At 33.9% G+C, this 20,684-nt stretch overlaps 1 protein-coding gene across 1 annotated transcript in view; it reads left to right on the top strand.

Moving 5' to 3' along the window:
• TRHDE (thyrotropin releasing hormone degrading enzyme) overlaps positions 1 to 20,684 on the top strand; it is a 326,844-nt gene that overhangs the window by 186,318 nt on the left and 119,842 nt on the right. The window contains exon 6 of the mRNA XM_087814534.1: positions 10,038 to 10,175. Within this exon, the coding sequence (XP_087670660.1) occupies positions 10,038 to 10,175 (138 nt within the window). The remainder of the gene's footprint in view (positions 1 to 10,037; positions 10,176 to 20,684) is intronic.

The raw sequence follows: 20,684 nt of genomic DNA, 5'->3' as shown, positions 1-20,684 counted from the left end.
ATTCCTCGCCTTACTTTTAAGACAACAAGGAGCTTCTCTTGGAATCTTTGGCTTCTTTTAAAAGCTGACAGGTCATATCACTTCCCAGGCCTGAAAATAATTTGGCTTCTCACAATAAAATAATATTTTCCTTTTTGTTGCTAAGCATTTTTTGAACCCTAATTGACAAAATAGTTTTCAGGATTGATCTGTATTGATTTGTTCATTTTTCTTTATTTAACAAACATTGATTGGATGCCCATTTTGGGGTAGTTTCTCTGTTAGTCAGGGAACACACAGATGAATATGAAACACGAGTGCCTTCAAAGTCTCACAGAGCTATTTTACCAGTTTAGTTAAATTATTTTTGTCGGAGTAATGCTACTAAAATGCTACCGTTTCCTAGAATGAAGTTCAATTCCTTTTTTCCTACCTATCCTGTGGATTAAATTTTTGACTCTCTAACACTATGTGCTCTTGTTCCTCCATCTTCAAAATATGTGTGAAATACCTGTACTGTTTTGTCACAGGAAGTTTTAAGAATCAAAGACATTTTTATTTTTACGACCACTGTTACCAAAATTATTGTTACTATTAGGTATTTAAGTATAATGGCATTTACTCTAGCGTTTAAAAATTGTTTTCTGATGGAGTATATTGTGTATTACATATTAAAGATTAGTAATAGCAGAGAAATTGCCTTCACATAATACTTTGAGGACACCTACTCCATTTCTGGGTAATTCTGTAATGCTAATATTTTGATATGTTTGCACTTTCTAAATGTATTACTAGTCCAGGTTTTGCATTCTGAATAGTGAAGATTTTCTCTGTCAGCCTTATAATCAGTTTATAAACAGGGTGGGCAACAGTAGGTTGGCACTTATTCATATGGAAAAATACATGCAGGTTATGATTATTACACTGGCTTTATTAACACAAAAGAATGTCACAGCGGCACAGTGCACCTACTCTTGCCCACCCCTGTTTATTATAAAGCTCACTTTGAGACACAGAAATATAGGGCCTGGGAATAAACATGAACTTTCTGAATTGGTTAACTTTCTGGGCTATAAGCACTCTATGAGTTCTGGAGTTATAGATCGTAAAGTAGTTCAAATTTGGAAAAAAATGCTTTTTATTTTCACTGAAAAATGTAGACTTCAGTGATCTGGCAACAAGCATAAACTTTTATCAGGCTAAGGCTATTTGATGAACTTACCATTTATATGATAAATATTTAAGCCAAAGTACAAATGCTATTTCATAAATTTCATTTATCAAGTTAATATTTTTGTTAAAGTATTAGGTCATTTGAATTATTAATTTTTTTCAAAAATTACAATGACATAAAATGAATTAGTCACTTGGTAACCATGTTAATAACTTCTGAGAGGTGATTAGCTTATCCTTGGAATCCTTCTAGACCTGAATGGTGTAAGGACGTCCATTAGCATTGGAACAGAAATTTAATCTGTTTAAGATAATTATTCAGTATGCATTTAAAAATACTCTGAATTACATTTTATTAATTAAATACTATAGTGTTTAATTAGCTTATCAATGTGCCTGCAAAATAGAGACTCTTTGTGATGGATGAGAGAAGCAAGTGTGTGAGTATCAGAAAGATTGGCAAATTTGATTTTATTGAAATATCTCATCAGCTTGTCAAAAAATTAAGCATAGAGATAGAGGAAAAGATTCTAACTGCCAAAGAGAGATAGGATTATTGATAAGATGCAGAAACTGTTATCTCTCAGGAACTTCAAATTTATGAAGGAGACCCTGAAGTGACAGATGGGAATGAGTCCCTTATCTAGCGAAGGACAGGAGTAGCTACCCACGCTAAACACTAGGCCTCCTCAAGTTAGGGGCTGTTTACTTCACCATTATTTGTCAACATTTTACCTAAAGTATAGCATCTGTAAAGTGTTCAATAACAAAAGGCTGGCCAAAAGTTAACAAAAAATAATGAAATGGAGGTCATCAGACCATTTATGAAAGGTTATAACAGTTTCTGTATATTAGGAACTCATTTATTGAATTAAAAAGGACTTTGAGGTTAAAAATATATGAAACTACATTGAGTAAATGTTTGAAGAAAAATAGAGGGAAAGGAGTAAAGAAATCCTAAAATATAAAGGAAGCCAAATAATCGGAACATGTTTAGAGGGTTATATGAAAGCACATGGCATATGGTGATTGTTCACAGATTTTTTGGGCTGCTAGAATCGGAATGAGTTGTGTGATTAGACAACCTGTTCATAATTATTATTGTGACCGACATTATTTGAAGTACCCTCATGATTGTTTCTTAAGATCCAGGAATATCATAATTAATAAAAACAACTAATTGATGGTGACTATGGCAATGAATAATACCTTGAAGCATCTTGAGTAGGTCTGCAGAAGGCCCAGAATTTGGTTGTATGTAATGCAGTACATTTTGCGTTTTATCTTAACATTTTCCCTCAGCTGTGTCACATCTTGCATAATACAAGACATGACACATTTAACTTGGATGTCACAAAGAAAACATGAGGCAGCTAAAGGATGCAGTCATTGAAGAGCCTCGCAGGTCAGCCCTCCCTCTTTGTGTTAGTCATGTTTGAGAGTATGACAGTTCACAAAAACTTGTCCAGGGAGTTTTTTGGGATTATGAGAGGCTTAAAAAAATTATCTCAGATACTCTTATAGAAATATAATTGCTTTTTTAGTTTATACATTGATGAAGTCATCTTAGAACATTTGTGGCTTGGTAGTGGGTAAAATGTAGTTGATAGTTAAAAGAGATAACTTACAAAACACAGTTCGGTTAGTTATTGTAAAGCTGGTGTGAAATTACCGAATAATGTTATATCCATAGAGGTCTGCTTGGATTATTCTGTCCATGCACCACTTTCTGTAAAAGGTTATATAAATAAATACAGAGGAAACGATTTCATTACAGTGCTTATTCCATTGTAGTCCTTAATGGTGACTATTTGTAAAAATATTCTTCAATGCCTACTGTACATGTGTATGCTTACACAATTTTGACTTCAGTATAAATGGATTATATTAACAAGCTGCACATAAAAATGATTAACATCTTGCATATGTGTATTTTAAACATGAGATTTTGAAATGTTAATTTTTAAAGTACATTATTTTATGAAAACAACATTTATTTTCACTAGCTCTTTAGTTTTATTTCATCCAGCAGTATGATTTTGCTGTCTATAAAATGTTAACTAATCAGCTAAATAATGACATAATATTTCACAAGTATATCTAACTAACTTTCAATGGAGTAAAGCCTAAAATATCTTTGAACATTTAAAAAATTCATGAAAGTAAGATGACAATATAAAATTACAGAATACAATTCTTTTGACATTTTAGGAAACTTGGAATCCAAATAAGCTCTAATTTATAAATATGGAATTACGTGTTTACAAAAGATGATAATTGCAAAGTCACAGAGATACAATATCTCATTAAAAAACCTGATGAAAATGTTCCCCAAACATGTTTGCGTTTTTGCTCGAATTCTTGATTATATTGCTCTGTTTTAACCTTTGTCATGATTTGAATAAGACATGAAGAATAACAGTAAAGAGCCGAATCACGCAGTGGTGGGTGTGCCCATATCCTTCGTTCCAGCCCTGGGTAAGCAAGAGCTTCCGATTAGGAATGATTCATGTGGCATTTTGTTTAACCTATGACACCTTAAATGTCTTTATCCTGTGGTAGTATAGATTTCCAGAGAAGTAAAAGATAAATGACATATATCTTATTTCTTCTCTTTGGATCAATTGGGCTTGACTCAATATGGTCATAGACACTGAAGGTATTTTTACCTATAAATTTACCTCTACTGTCTACTCCCATAGTACTTTGTTTATGCTAATACTTTAGCTATCGAATAGCATTATCTTTCCTATCATAATGGGAGTTGCCTGGAGGCAGGAATTGTGCCCCAGTGTGTTTGGTTCCCCAGCCCCTAACATAAGACCTATATGTGAAGCAGTCAATGTAGACGTATGGAATTAGGTTACATTGTTAAAATAATTTTTACCAGACATTCTTATGGATTTGATTCCAAGGATTAGAAAGTGCGTTTATCTTCATTCAAGAGGATATTGTGATATTAAAAAATGGAATAAGACATTGCTTTACATAAACAAGTGAAAGTCCTGAAAAGGGAAATATTTGTATCTATTTGGATATATGTATGTGTATCTGTATACATATCTATATGTCTATGTATATGTTTGTCTAATCTACATTTAACTCATGCCTTTTGGAATTCTAAAGTAAATACTTTTTGATCACCATTGGTCATCCCCAAATTGACTACATTTTAGAGAAATAACTGGTGAAATATTTTGTGATCACAAAAATAAGGCCCATATTGTGTGCTATTTGTGTATAATTATGCAGTGTTGACCTACTTTTGTTTCCAGTTGCTTCTCACTCTTGTTCACTTTCCACTACTTATTCAAAGTTATCTCTCTAAATGTAATTCTGATGACATCACTTCTTAATTCTAGCTTCCTAACTTGGCATGGAGGATCCTTAATGATTTTGTGCTTTTCTACCTGTCTGTGCTAATCATTAGTCATTTATCTCACCTTCTGCCATGCAAAATTCTGGTCTCCGTAACAGATTGTTTCATGAATTTTCCCAGATATTCCCTTCTGTCCAAAATGCCCCCTTGTGCTGTATCCTTCCAGAAAAATTTGGATCGTCCTTAAAGATTCAACTCAAAATATCAGTTCAGGAGCTTCTCCTGCTTTCTCCTAGGCACAAATCACAGCCTTCTGTGTAGTCACACTTTATCTTGAACCTACTTCCATTTTTACTTATAGCAGGCAGGTGGTGTGTTAATACTTGTTTTTATCTTTGTCTCTTCTTTTACTGCTCTAAACTTGTTGAGGGTCAGATTCATGTCTTTGCATCTCTTCATTCCCAGAACCAGGTATACCGTCTTGGATATAGCAGGTGTTCAATAAATATTTGTGGAACACATTCTCTTATTTAATCTTCACAATCACATATGTTTACAAATGCAGATGCTGAGATCTAAAATGAGTGAGTAACTTGCTCAAGATCACACAGCTAGCGAATGGCAGATTGTTTTTCTTCCAGCCTAGGACTCTGCAGCATTGTGACTGTCTTCGCCGAGGAATACCAAAGGGCCATTTACATTCAGATCCATTCTTGTAAAAAACTGATTTTGCGACAGCATGGGTGGGCTTGAGAGTATTATGCTCAGTGAAATAAGCCAGTCAGAGAAAGACAAATACCATATGATTTCACTTATATGTGGAATCTAATGAACAAAATAAACAAACAAAAAAATATTGAGTCCTGGTGGCTGCCCTGGTGCCACCCATGGTTGCTCTGAGCAATTCTTTCTGCTCTTTTAATGCCTGTGAGCACCTCACCGCTGCCTGAATTGGCTCAGGCTTGGCTCTCATCTTCCTTGTCTGGTTTGATGTATCTGACTTTCTTTTATCTCAATTCAGATTACTCTGATTTTTTCTTCTTTCTTTTCTGGTGACAGAGTGTCTGCTTGATATTTATTGCCACTAAAATTAGTCAGCCTTCTTATGGGAACTTGCTGACAGCCCTACCTTTCAATAGTATTTCCTATTTTGCCACTCGTCATCGTGACTATGGCTAGACCAGGCATATTCACTTTTAACCCTTCAGACCTTGACATGTAGGCAGCCATTCTGAGACATCAAGGAATGTCATTTCTCAGGTGTATCATCTAATGCCATGATTAGAGTTCTTAATAACTCCCTTTACATGTATTACTAAATGCCAATATATGAAATGCTAATATTATAAGAAATAATAAAAAGAATTCTTTCTGAGACTTCATTTATATTTTAATGCAAACTAAAATTTATTGCCGAAAGTTGCTTAGCCCTCGGCACCTTATCTCAGACCCAGGCTTTTACTTTCAGTTGCTTCTAAAGCATATTGTTTTTGGATGTTCATTGTCACATTCCTTGCAATGTCTAAAGCTGATCTTTTCACTTGCCCATCCGACCAAACTTTTTTTCACTTCTCTATTTCTGTCAATAACCACCCCCCTTTAAAAAAATTTCAAGTCTAGAAGCCACGTGGTTATCTCTTAGTCCTTCCTCTCCAGCATCCACTAAGGCGGCCAAGGTGTCGCAGCATCAGTGTCAGTTGATTTTCCATTCAGAATACACAGATCCAGTGGCCTTCAGCAGCAGCTTGTTTTAATACATCTTCGCCACATTCCCACTTGGTACAAAAGCCACTTCCTGTCTCCTGCCTCTATATACATCAAGTCACCCTGTATACCGCAGATAAGTTAATTTTCCCAAGACACTGCATTTACTATGTCATTGTGTCTGCTACTATTTATTACGAACAAACTGCAGCCCGATCACCGAGGATTCAGGGTGGCTTTCCCCCCACGTTTCCTCTGTCTGGCTTTGCCCTTTTTATTTAGCCGCGTCCCCCATTCATCTGAGTAACCCATCATCCTTCAACAGCCCGCTTTAATGTCACTTACTCTGTGAAGCCTTTTCTGAACTAATTAATCATTTCGCCCTCTGTGTTTTATAGCATCCATCATATTATTAATGCGGTTAGCTTTTTATCTGTCATTCTCTTGTACTTTCTCTTTCACTTTTGAGTTCTTTAAGGTTAGGGACTAGGTTTTAGTCACGTATTTATTCCTTAAACACAGTACAACAATATCTGGCATAGAGTAAGAATTTATTACAAATTTGTTAAGTGGATGATTGAATAAATAAGTGAATAAAATAATAATGGCTTTTCCCCCCCAGGTGTTGTTCTCAACTCTGTGCATTTACTCAAACTTTGTTTACTTTTCTGAAAAGCCTTTGCATTTGTCTCCAAAAATTCAAATGTAATGTATTTTTTAAAATAGTTCAATGCGGTGTGATATGTTTCAATATTATTAGAACTGTTTAAATGCAGGCATGTGTGCAACAACTTCAGGGACTGTCTATTTTAGAGTGGGAGGATTGATTGTTACTGTTATTAACCTTGTAAATAGGTTCTCCATTTTACCTTGTCGTGCTGCTTTTTAAAAGTGGCAGAATGGCTTATCACAGTGTCCTTAAAATATGAAGTAGAATAGAAACTAACCGTTGAACGTGCATCATAAGTATCATATTCCCTGCACACACACACACACACACACACACACACACACACACGCCCCTTTAAAGTTTCTACAGTGGTCAAGTCAAAAGCTACTTCTTCCCATAAATAATTCTATTATTTTTATATATCTATCATTATTAAAAGAATAATTCTGTCCCCCCCCCCCCAAATTCTTTAGCATTTCTAGTCTGTAAGAGGATTTTGTTCACTGTGGCGAACTATTTTGTTTTATCTCATCTCACACCACAGCCAAGATTACTTAAGGTTCATAGTCTCAGGTCGACAGTAAGCAATGAATCGATACTTAGTTTTTGCTGTTATTGCTGCTGTTATTGATGAGAAGGAAGATGAGGGTCCCGGCCAGGGACTGACAAGCTAAGATCATTTCTTATTTTATAGTGACACAGGTCCTTATAAAACATTAGCACCTCCTCTCCTGGAAAGCCCTTTGTAGTTTTGTTAAATTGGGTTTACCTCTGTCTAGAGTTTTCTTTTTTCTTCTTGATTTAAGGTATTCTATCTTCTGAGCTTTGTGAGTGCTCTTCTTCCAGGCTTTTTTTTTTTTTTCCTCTTTCTCTTCTTTCTCTCTTAATCTCTTTTAATGTCTTTTTTTTTTCTCATAACACAATATCATTCTCTCCAACAATGTAGAAGATGCTATTTTTTTTTTTTTTTTTTTTGCTGATTGACTTAACACGACTAAATTTAAACACTTCTTGAAATTCTACTGACTAGGCAAGGGTTTGTTTTTGTCTTTCTCCAGATGCCTGAAACAATTACAACTTATATTTGCTTCAATAAGAAAGTTTCATCTTTGAAATTTACCTTAGATTTTATTTTTATAATTGTATAACCAATTACTTTATAACACTTAAAAATCACATCTAGGAAACCATTATATGTTTACTAAATTTTAATACTGATCAATATTTATTTATTGTTGCTAAATATTAACAATTAGGATGCAAATAAAGCATCACTTTAAGTTCATTTTACACTGTGTTTTTTGATCAGATGTTTGAGTGACATAATGTTATGGGCAATCATTATTTGAAGGGTTGAATATTTTATCTTCTGAATAAAAATCAACTCTTCAATTAGTACTTTTTATAAATAAAAGTGTTCATTGGTCAAGTTGAAGTACAATTAATTACACATTTCATGATTCCTGCCTTAAATTCCAATTTCAAATAATTTTAATGGGCATTTTAAAATTGAGTAACAAAATTGCATACCTGCTTAAAAGTAGCATTAACATTTTTACTTTGGAAATACATGATTTTCTTTTACTCTCATAACTTTGCTTTTTAGTGGACTTAAAATGAGCAATGTAAATACCAATCTTTCTGTCTTAAAATTTTAGATCACAAGGTCCAACTTTAGGCTCTTTAATTTGTCTTAGATGAGGAGTTCAGTTTGAGAAGAAATAAAGTATGAGCTTATGTCGTATTTGTCAATTAATTCATCGTAAGTTTGAACTTCTCATTGTGGCCTCTTATGGTCTGGAGCAGTCTCTGGAACTCAGAGTGACTTTGGGTTCAGTCATTGCTCCATGATCCTCTTTGATGGAGCAGAGGCCACTGATGTGAAACTCTTAGGCCAAAAAACGACTGAAGAAATTACCTGTATATTCCATAGACTATAAAAATAAACTATTAAAAAATAAACCTTACAGTATATAGTTGGGTGGCTAATTAATTAAGTTATTGATTAAACATGCTAAATCACTGAGTCGATGGTGAACAAAAATGTTTCTTTACAGTATATTTAAAGTAACACAGACATATATGCCCAATTAACTATTGTTTTTAGCATATTTATTCTCCATTTCTCTTTTTTAAAGTCCAGGATTGGTGAACTCTCAGCTTGAAATTACAACTCACTCAGAAATAACATGCTGTTTATCTGCTGGCTCAAAACTAGGAGGCTCCAGGAATGAATTCAGAATTAGCTAGAGCAATTTAAGTGTTGCACTCTTTAATCTCTGTAATGATACTCAGGTTCTAATTATCTAGGGGCTATTTAGCCCTTGTTATCTCTTGCTACTTTTTTCTTTCTCTGCTCCCTCAATGAAAGGAGGAGGCCAGGAGGACTAATAGCTGCCAGCATTTTTGTTAACAGAACCCAAGCTATTTCTTTAAAGCAGGCTTCCTAAAACAAAAACAACAGAGAGGTACTTTTTCTTTACAGTTTATTCCTAACATAACAAATCTACTTTTATTACAGCAAATAGTAATGTCTCAGGAATGCACAGAATAAAAGTCTCAGAATTTTTGTGTTTTCACAACTTAATGGAATATAAATACCTACTGATCTCCACTTTATGTCCATTATTCTGAATTCACATGTTACATTTTACATCTACAGATACTATAGTTTTATGTTAATAATGCCTTTTATTATTTATTGTGGTCTCCTGAAATTCTTTCAGAAAATAAATGTATGTGTGTAAGTATGTTTGGGGAGGGGGGGGAGAAACCAGGTCCACAGGGAGAGAGACTGAGCTGTTCAGATGGTGTTGGAAATAAATGGTATAAATAGCACTAAAGAGGTTATTTGGGACCAGAATTGTAGCCTCAACCCTGCAGAATGCACAAATGAGCTTAGTTTCAGTATGTGCCCACTGTCCAAATTTGCTTTAACCAGTGTTAAAGCACAGGGTCTACTGTTTTTATCTATTTGTAGCTCACTGATTTGTTTCATGTGCTTAAATCAACCACTTTCATTTGAGAGTAACGTCAGAGGCATTTTATTTACTGGATTCTCTTTAGAGTTCAGTCCCACCGTGTAGGCCGATGAACATCATCCATTAGGTAACACAGATTCTGTTCGTGTTGTCACACGTCCTGTCATAACCATGAATCACCGATGACATTACCCCATCTACTGTATTGCAGGAAAAGCAGCGCTTCCTGACGGATGTTCTGCATGAGGTGATGCTGCTGGACGGCTTGGCCAGTTCCCATCCAGTGTCACAGGAAGTGCTCCAGGCGACAGACATCGACAGGGTGTTTGACTGGATCGCCTATAAAAAGGTGGGGCGAGATGAGACCCCAGGGTCAACTGGATAGTCCACTAACCTGGGGTAGCCAAGCTATTTCATGTTAGATGTGTTATATTTTTCACTTCTTCCTGGCTGATAAAAATGGATGGTGAGTTAGAAAACATAGAGTTACTAGGTTTGTGTCATTTTTATGAATTAGGGCCTAGCTTTATAAATCAGTAAAATGGAGATGAATGTTTCCCAAATAATGCATAGAAATATTGGGAGCATTAATGATTAAATGTTTGCAGACTCGATATGAAATTGCTGTACAAATGGAGTTACACAAGTGTCAGTTTTAATATTATTAATAAGAGAACTGACCTATATAGTGACAAATTATTTTTCATGAATGCCCCTTAAATACTTATTTTGATTGATTGATGCCAACAGGTGTAGGCAGTGACATGACATGTATTTTACAAACATTGTTTAAGGGAGATTTGGGGGATTAAGCATGTTTCCTGGATTGTAAGCGTAATAAATTAAAATTTAAAGATTAGACTTCGAATGGCAGAGATTTTTGGACCAGTGACCAGACATAAAAATGCAATACACTCTGAAGTTTTCCCCACTGTTACTTGGATTAGGATTTTCCTTATAGCTCTATCTTTTAGTTCTAATTTTGGTATGAGCACGTACCTCTCAGTGTTAGACACTTAGTAGCCATTTAATAATAATTAAAATAGTGGTAAAGTCTGCTTTATCGTTGGTGTAGTGCAGATTGAATTGCATTTATGGGATTTCTGTGTACTTTATTGATTTAATAATGTAAGTTTTTAAAAAATATTAAAAGCAAAATATTCATTTTTCTTAAAAGCAAAATATTTCTAATTTTAACTAGAGATCAAATGATTCATCAGAATTCTTTGGTGAGGTAATTGAGATATATGGTTTTGCTTTTAGGAAATGATTATCTCAATGATTATTAGTTAATATTGTATGTTATACTATGTAAAAATACAAATTGTACTAGAAAATATCTTTTCAAGTTACCGGTCATCACATTGGCTCATAAAGGGTGTTTTTGATGTTTTATAAAAATAAGTTGAAATGTAGAACTATATTTAAACTATATTAATATATTGAAAATATTCAATAAATATTTAAAATATATATTACTTTTTATATATGAGGTTTTTGGCTAGATTTTGATGGATGCACATTCAGTTCCTTAAACTGTATAGACTCTTGAAATATAATGCAGAAAATAATTTATTAAGATAGCTTGAGATGCCTGTAGTTATTTCTTACCTACCACCAATTCTAAGACTATTTGTAAATAATTTACTTTAGGATGAATAATATCAGGAAAATATTATTTTGAGTAAATATGTATAGATGTGCTTTTACACATAAATGATATCTATTCTAGCTTCATTATATCTGAATAATTTCAAATTTATTCAAGAAGGTTAAGGTCAAAACAGTGAGGAAGAATAAAGATACAGTAATTATTATTTTTACCCTCTCTACATTTTGGTGCAAAGGCTTGCCATTTTACAAATGTGATAAATGAGCAAACTCTGCCACCATTCTTAGGACCACCATTATAAAGCATACTTGCTTACTTGTCTCTAGCCATATATTTTTTAAAACTTTACTGAGGAAATAATTGACAAATATAATTATGTATATTTAAGATGTACAATGTGATGGTTTGATATACATATGCATTGTGGAATGATTACCAAAGTCAAGGTAATCAATCATCTCACATAGTTAACTTTTCTTCTGTGGTGAGAATGCTCAAGATCTACTCTCAGCAACTTTCGAGTATTTGATACCATGTCATTAACTATAGTCACCAAGATATACATTAGATCATCAGAACTTCTTCTTACTCCTAAAAACTTGTACCCTTTGACCTATAGCACCCCATTTCCCTCTTTCCCTAGCCCTTGGCAATCATGATTCTGTTCTCTATTTCTATGAAGCTGGCTTTTTAAAAAATTCCACATAGAAGTAATACCGTATAATATTTGTCTTCCCCAGTCTGGTTTATTTTACTTAGTATAATGGCCTCTAGGTTAATTTATGTTGTTGCAAATGGCAGGATTTCCCTCTTTTTGTGGCTGAATAATATAATTTTCTATATGCATTCATTCATTGAAAAATTGTTTTCATATTTTGCCTATCGTGAATAAATGCTAAAAGTTACATGGGTTTGTAGATAGTTTTTAAGGTACTGACTTCAGTTCCTTTGGATATATACACAAGACTGGGATTGCTAGATCATATGGTAGCACTATTTTTAATTTCTTGAGGAACTTCCATATTGTTTTCATAATGGCTGTACCAATTTATATTCCCGGTAGCACTGTATAAGGGTTCTCTTTTCTTCATATCCTTGCTAGCATTTGTAATCTCTTGTCTTTTTTGTAATAGCCATCTTAATGGATATGCAGTGATAACTCACTGTGATTTTGATTTGCGTTTCCCTAATGATTAATGATGTTAAGCCTCTTTTCATATACCTGTTGGCCGTTTGTATGTCTTCTATTCAGGTTCTTAGCTCCTTTTAATTGGATTATTTGTAATTTTGCTATTGAGTTGTATGAGTTCTTTGTATATTTTGGATTTTAACCCCATATCAGATATATGGTTTGCAAAAGTTTTCTCCCATTCTGTACTTCACCTTTGCAGTTTATTGACTGTTTCTTTTGCTGTGCCAAAGCTCTTTTAGTTTGATGTAGTCCCACTTGTTTATTTTACTTCTCATTGCCCGTGCTTTTGATATCTAAGTAATCGTTACCAAGACCAATGTCAAGAATACTTTCCCCTTTCTTTTGTTCTGGTTTTAGGGTTTCAGACTTATACTTAAGTCTTTGATTCACTTTAAGTTAATTTTTTTTGAGTAACGTTTGACAGGAATCCAGTTTAATTCTTTTGCCAAGTGGATATTCAATTTCCCAACACCATTTATTGAAGAGACTGTCCTTTCCCCATGCGTATTCTTGGTGATCTTGTCAAAAATTAGTTGACCACATATGAGGGGATTTATATCTGGGCTCTCTATTTTGTTCCATTGGTTCTATGTATCTGCTTGTGTTTTTTTTTGCCAGTACCATTCTGCTTTGATTACAATAGCTTTGTAATATAGCTTAAAATTAGGAAGCGTAATGCCTACAGCTTTGTTCTTCCTCAGGATTGCTATCGTTATTTGGGGTCTTTTCTGATTTCATGCAAATTTTAGGATATTTTTTTTTTCTATCTCTTTGAAAAATACCACTGAGTTTTGATATGGATTGCATTTAATATATGGACCTCTTTGTGTTACATGGATATTTTACGAATATTAATTCTTCTAATTCAAGAACATGGATATCTTTCCATTTATTTGTGTCTTCTATTTTTTCATCAGTGTCTTATAGTTTTTAGTGTATAAATCTTTCACCTCCTTGGTTAAATTTATTCCTGAACATTTTATTGCTTTTGATGATATTATAAATAGGATGGCTTTCTTAATTTCTCTTTCATATATAGTTCATTGTTAGTGTTTAGAAACACAGCTGATTTGTTTGTTGATTTTGTATCCTTCAAATTAATTTATCAGTTGTAACAGTTTTTTAGCGGAATCTGTAGGGTTTTCTACATATAAGTCCATGTCATCTACAAACAGAGATGATTTTACTTCCTCCTTTCTGATTTGGATGCTTTTTGTTTATTGGTTTCTTTTCTTTGATGCTGTGAACCTCCAGTACTAAGTTGAATAGAAATGGTGAGACTAGGCATCCTTGTCTTGTATCTGACCTTAGAAGAAAGTCTGTTAACTTTTCTCCATCGAGTGTAATACTAGCCGTGGGCTCGTTTTCATGTCTAGCCAAGTATCTTTACGCTGTAAGTACCACTGTCCTTCCTCCCTGTTTCCAGGTGATGATAGGATCTATTCAGTCTCAATGAAGACTTCTCAAGAAAAAATTTCTTTTTTTTGAACAGCTATAGTGAGATGTAATTAGAATATGATAAATTGAATATGTTTAAAAGGTACAGTTTGATATGTTTGACATATGTATACACAATGAAAACATCACCATAATCAAGCTAATGAATGTATTTATTAGAAGTTTGATCACACCTTTTTGTAATCCCTCTTCCCATCCATCTTCACTCTTCTATTGATCAACTTTTTCACTATAGATTAAATTGCATTTTCTAGAGTTTTATATAAATGGAATCATACAGTATGCACTCTTTCTTGTCTGCCTTTTGTTACTCAACAGGATGATTTTCAGATACATTCACGTTGTAGTATATATGGGTATAATACAATTTGTTTAGTCACCGGAATATTTGGGTTGTCTCCAGTTTTTACTATTACAAATAAACTTACTGTGAACATATGTCTTTGTATGTGTATTTGCTTTTATTTCTCTTGGATAAATACCTAGAAGTGGAATGCTCAGATGATATGATAAGTAGGTTTAATGTTTTAAGGCTGCTGAATGAACTGTTTTCCAAAGCAGTTGCGCCTTTGTACCATGGTGCATTCCCGCAGACGGTGTACCAGGGCTCTACTTTGTCTGCGTCTTCCCCAGCATTAACTAGGTATAACCAGTTCTTTTATTTTAGATATTGTAAGGTGTCTCATTGCAGTTGTAAATTGCATTCCCCTAATAGCTAATGCTATTGACCATTTTTTCATTTTCATGTTTTCTCCCATATGCCTTCGTTGGTGAAGGGCCAGTTCAAATCTTTTGCTCATTTTTTTAAAAACTTGGGTTTTTTGTTTTCTTATAAGGTTTTGAGGGTTCTTTAAATACTCTTAATATAGGTTATTTATCAGACATATGATATGCAAATAATACTTTTCTCAAATAGTGACCTGTCCCTCATTTTCATGTCAGTGTTTTCTAAAAGCAAAAGGTGTTAATTAAGTATATTTTATCATCTTTTTTTTAAAGTGATAGTGCTATTGGTGTCATATTTAAGAAATCTTTGATTAACTCAAGGCTACGAAGGTTTTCCTTTTAAAAATTTTATAGTTTTAAGTTCATATTTAGATCTATGATTTATATTGAGTTCATTTTTACATCTGGTGTGAAGTTTGAATCAAAAGTTTTTTCTTTTTTTTTGGAATATGGATATCCAATTTTGCAAGAACCATTTCCTGAAAAGTCCATTCTTTTTTTACGGATGTGCATTTGCGTATTTGTTGAAAATCAGTGAATGATATGTGTGTGAGTCAATTTTCTTTCAGTAATATAGTTTTCAGTGAACAGATCTTATATTTATGCCTAAATATTTTATATTTTAGGCTATTGCACATGGTATTGGTTTTAATTCCTATTTATGACTTTTTTGTTCTATGTAGAAATGTAGTTGATTTTTGTATATTTATCTTATGTAACTTTAAATAGAAGAGGTGAGACCAGTCATCTTTGTATTGTTTCTGATTTTAGGAGCAATACATTGTCTTTCACCATTAGGTATGATTTTCTCTCAAATATTTTATAAATACCCTTCATCATGTTGAAGATGTTTCATTGTGTCCCTACACTGCTGAAAATTTTAGTCTGAAATGTATGACGATTCCAACAAATGTTTCCCCCCCATCTATCAAGATGGTCATATTTTGGTTTTTGTTTCTTTGCTTTGTAGTCTGGTAAATTATATTGATTGATTTTTCTGAATCTTAAATTCATTTAGTCATAATGCATTTTTAAAATACATTTTTTGGATTCAATTTGCTAAAAAAAGTTTTGAAATTTTGCATCTATATTCATTAGGGATATTGGCCTGTAGTTTTTTTCTTGTGATGTCTTTGTCTGGTTTTGTTACTGTTACAATGTTAGCCTCATAAAATGTAAACTATTATTTCCTTTTCAGTTTTCTGTGAGGATTTGTGTAGAATTTATATTCTTTCTTTATTAAGTATATGGTAGAATTTATCAGTATAGCAATCTGAGCCTGGAATTTTCTTCAGGGAAAGGTTTTTAATTAATGATTTCATTAATATATAGCAGGTTATTCAGTTTATGTCTTCTTGAGTAAACTTCGATAATTTGTGTATTTTCAAGGATTCAACTGTTTCATTTAAGATGTTTAATTTGCTGGCATGCAGTTGGACATGATATATTCTCTTATCCTTTTGATAACCACAACACATCTAAAAATGTCACTTCTTTTATTCCAGATAGTATTAATTTTTGTCTCACCCTTTTTTTTCTGATTAGTCCAGCTGGAAGTTTATACATTTTATTTTTAAAAATCTAGTTTTTGGCTTCATCGATTTTTGCCCTTGCTATTTTATAGATTTTTTCTCTCTAATCATTATTTCCTTCTATATACTTTGGGTTTAACTTGTCCTTTTTTTTCTGGTTTCTTAAGGTACAAGCTGGGGTCTTTAGTTGGAGACCTTTCTTCTATTATAATTCAGGAGTTTATTCTATAAATTTCCTCCTAAGTGTATTACCAATGGTGTGCTCCAAGTTTTGATATTTTGAGGTTTCATTTTCATTTACTTTAAAATACTTTATAATTTCCTATTTGAATTATTAAATGCCCCATGAGTTATTTAAAGTGCATTGTTTAGCTTACAAATATTTGAAGATTTTCCAGAAAACTTTGTTATTTCTTACTAATTTATTGTGGTCAGTGAAATATATTCTGTATGACTTGAAGCTTCTTAGAGTTATTAAGGTTTGTTTTATGGCCCAGAATTTGATGTCTGTTGGGAAAAGTATCGCATACACTTCAAAAGAATGTGTATTTCACTGTTGTTGGCCGGAATGTTTTATAAATGGCAATTAGGTCAAGTTGGTTGGTAAGAGCTGTTTAAGTCTTCTATATCCTTACTAATTTTCTCTCTACTTGTTCACCATGCTTACTTGATGAGCCCTCATTGTTTGGATTCACCCACATGGTGCCAAATCAAACATCTAAAAATGTAGTAAAAAATAGTGATCCCTGTTCCTGCTGGCACATATGGAAAATAATTTTCAAATGTGTATGTGCAAAAGTAAAAATAAGAACAATTTGGCTGCAATATCAGGGACTTCATTTTGACTCTTTCTTTACCAGTCCCCGATGTATATAGTTAGTGTCTTTGTTCACTTCTCCAGTTTGGCTTCCCTCAGCTCTTAGACTCTTTCTATCAGTAAGTTAGAATGTCAGTAACATGCAATAACCAATTTAACTTTGTAGATGAAATGGGTAAACCATCTGGGATGTATGACAGGCAACAGGGATAACTGTATAGCCATAAATAATGTCAACTGCTAACATTTATTGAATGATTATTCTGTGATAGGCACTGTACCAAATTTTTTACATTTACAATTCTTATTAACTCATTTAATATCATAATCCCCTTTGGGGGATATTATTTTCATTTTAAATAAATCCAAAGATATGTTGGCCAGAAAACTAGCTTCCAGAGCCAACATTCTTACTGCTACCATATTTGATCAACAACTCTGGTTGGAGCACTTATTCTAAAATCAATTGTAAGCCTATGCTTATGTTCCAGGTACTCTGTGCTGAGTGCTAGAGTATAAAAGTCAATAAGACACAAAGGAGAGACAGCTTATAAATGTCAGTGCAGTAACATAAAAGTGTTAACAACAGTATTTCCATTTTAAATGGAAATACTAACTTAATTCATCTTAAGCAAAAAGAATTTGTTGATTGAAAAACTGATATGCCTGAGATTTAGTATTAGCTTTAGGAATGGTTGAATTCAGGTATTTCAACAGTGTCATCAGAAATCTACTTTTCATCAGTTTCATGGCTCTTTCCCTCTCCCTGACATAATTTCTAGATAATTCTTAGAGAGGTGGCCCCAAGCAAGTTTAGGCTGAAAGAGTCTTCAACCTTATGATCCTAATGAGCTCAGAGAAAAAGTAAACTTCCTCACAATGGAACCTATTTTTGTCCCTCCAAAGGGCTATGGTTTGTTCTGATTAGGTAATAGATCACCACTGGCCAATCCGTATGTCATGAGCCAGAGATTCCCTTGGGACATTCTGGCTGGCTAGCATGGCTAATGAGCTCTTCCCTCTGGTGGGAGAGATATAGAGGCCATGTGATCGGAAGCCCGTTGGAATCACTTGAAGTCGGGTTTCAAAAGAAAATGATGGTTAGAAAAAAGTAATGGATGCCAACCTCAAAATCTTGGGACTTATGATAAAAATAAGAAAAAGATATAGTCGTACAGTAAGGGAAAGGAGAGTGACAAAAAGGCAGAAAAAGAGCCCTTTTGTAGAGAAGGTTCATAAATGGAACACAATAGTGATTGAGTAGAATATCAAGGATTTCAACATGGTTACAGAACTGCGAGGCTTTGGGGTAGGCCTGCAGGCATGGTAGAGATAGAAATAATAAGATAGGTTGGGACATTTCAGAAAAGGTTGTTGTGTCTAGAGTTGTAACATGCAGAACTTACTATTATTGTTTTGTACTGTAGTGTGTAGCACTTAATAACACTTCTTGCCACTATTGCCCTTCCGTGCTCTCCTCCCTGAAGATCTCTATTACTAGGCAACATTAACCTCTTGCAAAAGTCAACCTCTCATTGTGTCAGTGCTTTGCTGGTGTATTGTCTCTTGTAATTATTCTTTTAATAGTCATTCTAATTGTTCCCACTTCTGTTTTTTTGCTATTTTTCCTGTATAGTAACTTTATTATACTTTAAATAACTTTTTATATAGAAATGTATTATAAGGCTGTAAAAGATTATAGGGAAATAAAGGTTAGGAACCAACAGACCAGACACTGTTTTTGTGGATTTAAATCTGAGATCTGAGTGGTTTTGACGAAATACCAAGTAATGCTCAATATGGATAATATCAAGGCTAGGATTAAATGAATAAAAAAACTAAAATCACGTACATATTTTTAGAATCGGAAGGGAAAAAGGTAAGGACTAGTCTGTAAATAAAAGAGTTAAAAGAGTTACATCCAGTAAAATTGCTATCTAGTAATAAATTTCAATTTTAATAGTAGAATGAAAGCGAGTACTTTTTATCCCAAAAGTACAATGTAAATAGGAAAATACTGTCCATATATAGGACTGGAAAAGATAGATTAACATGGTTTCTTTTCTCTAAAATCACAGAGGGAAATATGAATTAATGACCCAATGACCTGGATGATGAAAGTAAGTGAAGGCTCATTACATTTACGTGTGATGCCAAGCTGGAGAGCATTGCTACAAGCTTGGGAGAGAGGAACAGATATTGAAATGACTTAAGCAAATTTAAAGAGGATACTTTAAAAACCCAAAACTTTTTAGCAATTCTTTTATCAAGGTTGATATATTTTAGAGACAAAATGACAAAGTAAAAGGAAAGAATTGGCAAGCTGAAAAAAACCCACAAGGGTCATGATGAACATGAATAAAAAAGGGGGTGTGGCAATTCAACTTGCAATACTCTACCAATATACCCCTGGCTTAAAGTTTAAAAATCTTTGTATGATTAAAGAGGAAAATATATACAATATCTATCATCTTTGAATATGAAAAGGCCCATCAGACATTTGCACTACTGTCCCTTCGGATACCAGGTTCCCCATCCACAGCATCATGTCAGCCAGGTCATAATTAGTGTAGGGAGAGAGCACATTCTCTTTTTACAGGACAAGTTGTTTCTCTAGGGAAAAAGCAATGTTAGGTGGTGCCTGCCATCAAAAACATAACTACTACTAGACAAAACATGTGGAATGAAAACAATAATCATACTAAGAGTAACAGTAAAGCACATCTGTCATTTAATGGACACTTTCCATATACAAGGCATTTTGTGGAATACTTTTCATGTATTATGTATTGTCCTCATTTCCTCCTAACAGAAGACTTGGAATGTAGGCAATTTTAACCCATTTTACTGATGAGGAAACATTACGGAGATTATTTCCACAGGGTTAGACATCTAGTAAGTGAACGAGCCAGGATGGCAACTCCAAGTTCCCAGGCAGCCTTTGAGCATCTTTTTAGTTCATTCTATTTGTGGAAATCTTGTTGTTTCTTGCTGTCAAAGTATTTTGAGAACCTGACCTCTTCTCCCCACCATTACTGTTGCCATATGGTCTGAATCACCACTATATTGCCACATAGTTTCCTAAAACCTTTCTCTTACTCTAATACTGCTCCCTACAGTCTATTTTTAATCAATCATTTAGAGTGATCTTTTTTTAAAACCTGTTAGTCACTTTTCTTTGCTTGAAACCTCACAATTCCCAAAGTGAGAATAAAGGGCAGAGTCTTTATAATGACTCACAAGGCCCTATCTGATCCCCATTCACCCCATTTTCCCCAAGACCCCATAGACTCCTGATCCTTGTTTTATTTGCTAGTCTTTTTTAAACATATATTTTTATTGATTTCAGAGAGAGGAAGGGAGAGGGGGAGAGAGACAGAAACATCAATGTTGAGAGTCATTGATCGGCTGCCTCCTGCACGCCCCCTGCACACCCCCTGCTGGGCACGTACCCTGACCAGGAATCGAACTGTGGTCTGGATCCTAAATCGATGCTCAACTGCTGAGCCACACCGGCTGGC

This window comes from Miniopterus natalensis, chromosome 2, assembly GCF_054644295.1.
Source record: "Miniopterus natalensis isolate mMinNat1 chromosome 2, mMinNat1.hap1, whole genome shotgun sequence".
Taxonomy (NCBI): domain Eukaryota; kingdom Metazoa; phylum Chordata; class Mammalia; order Chiroptera; family Miniopteridae; genus Miniopterus; species Miniopterus natalensis.
Note: the sequence above shows the minus strand (reverse complement) of the source record. Positions and strands in the feature narration are given on the sequence as shown.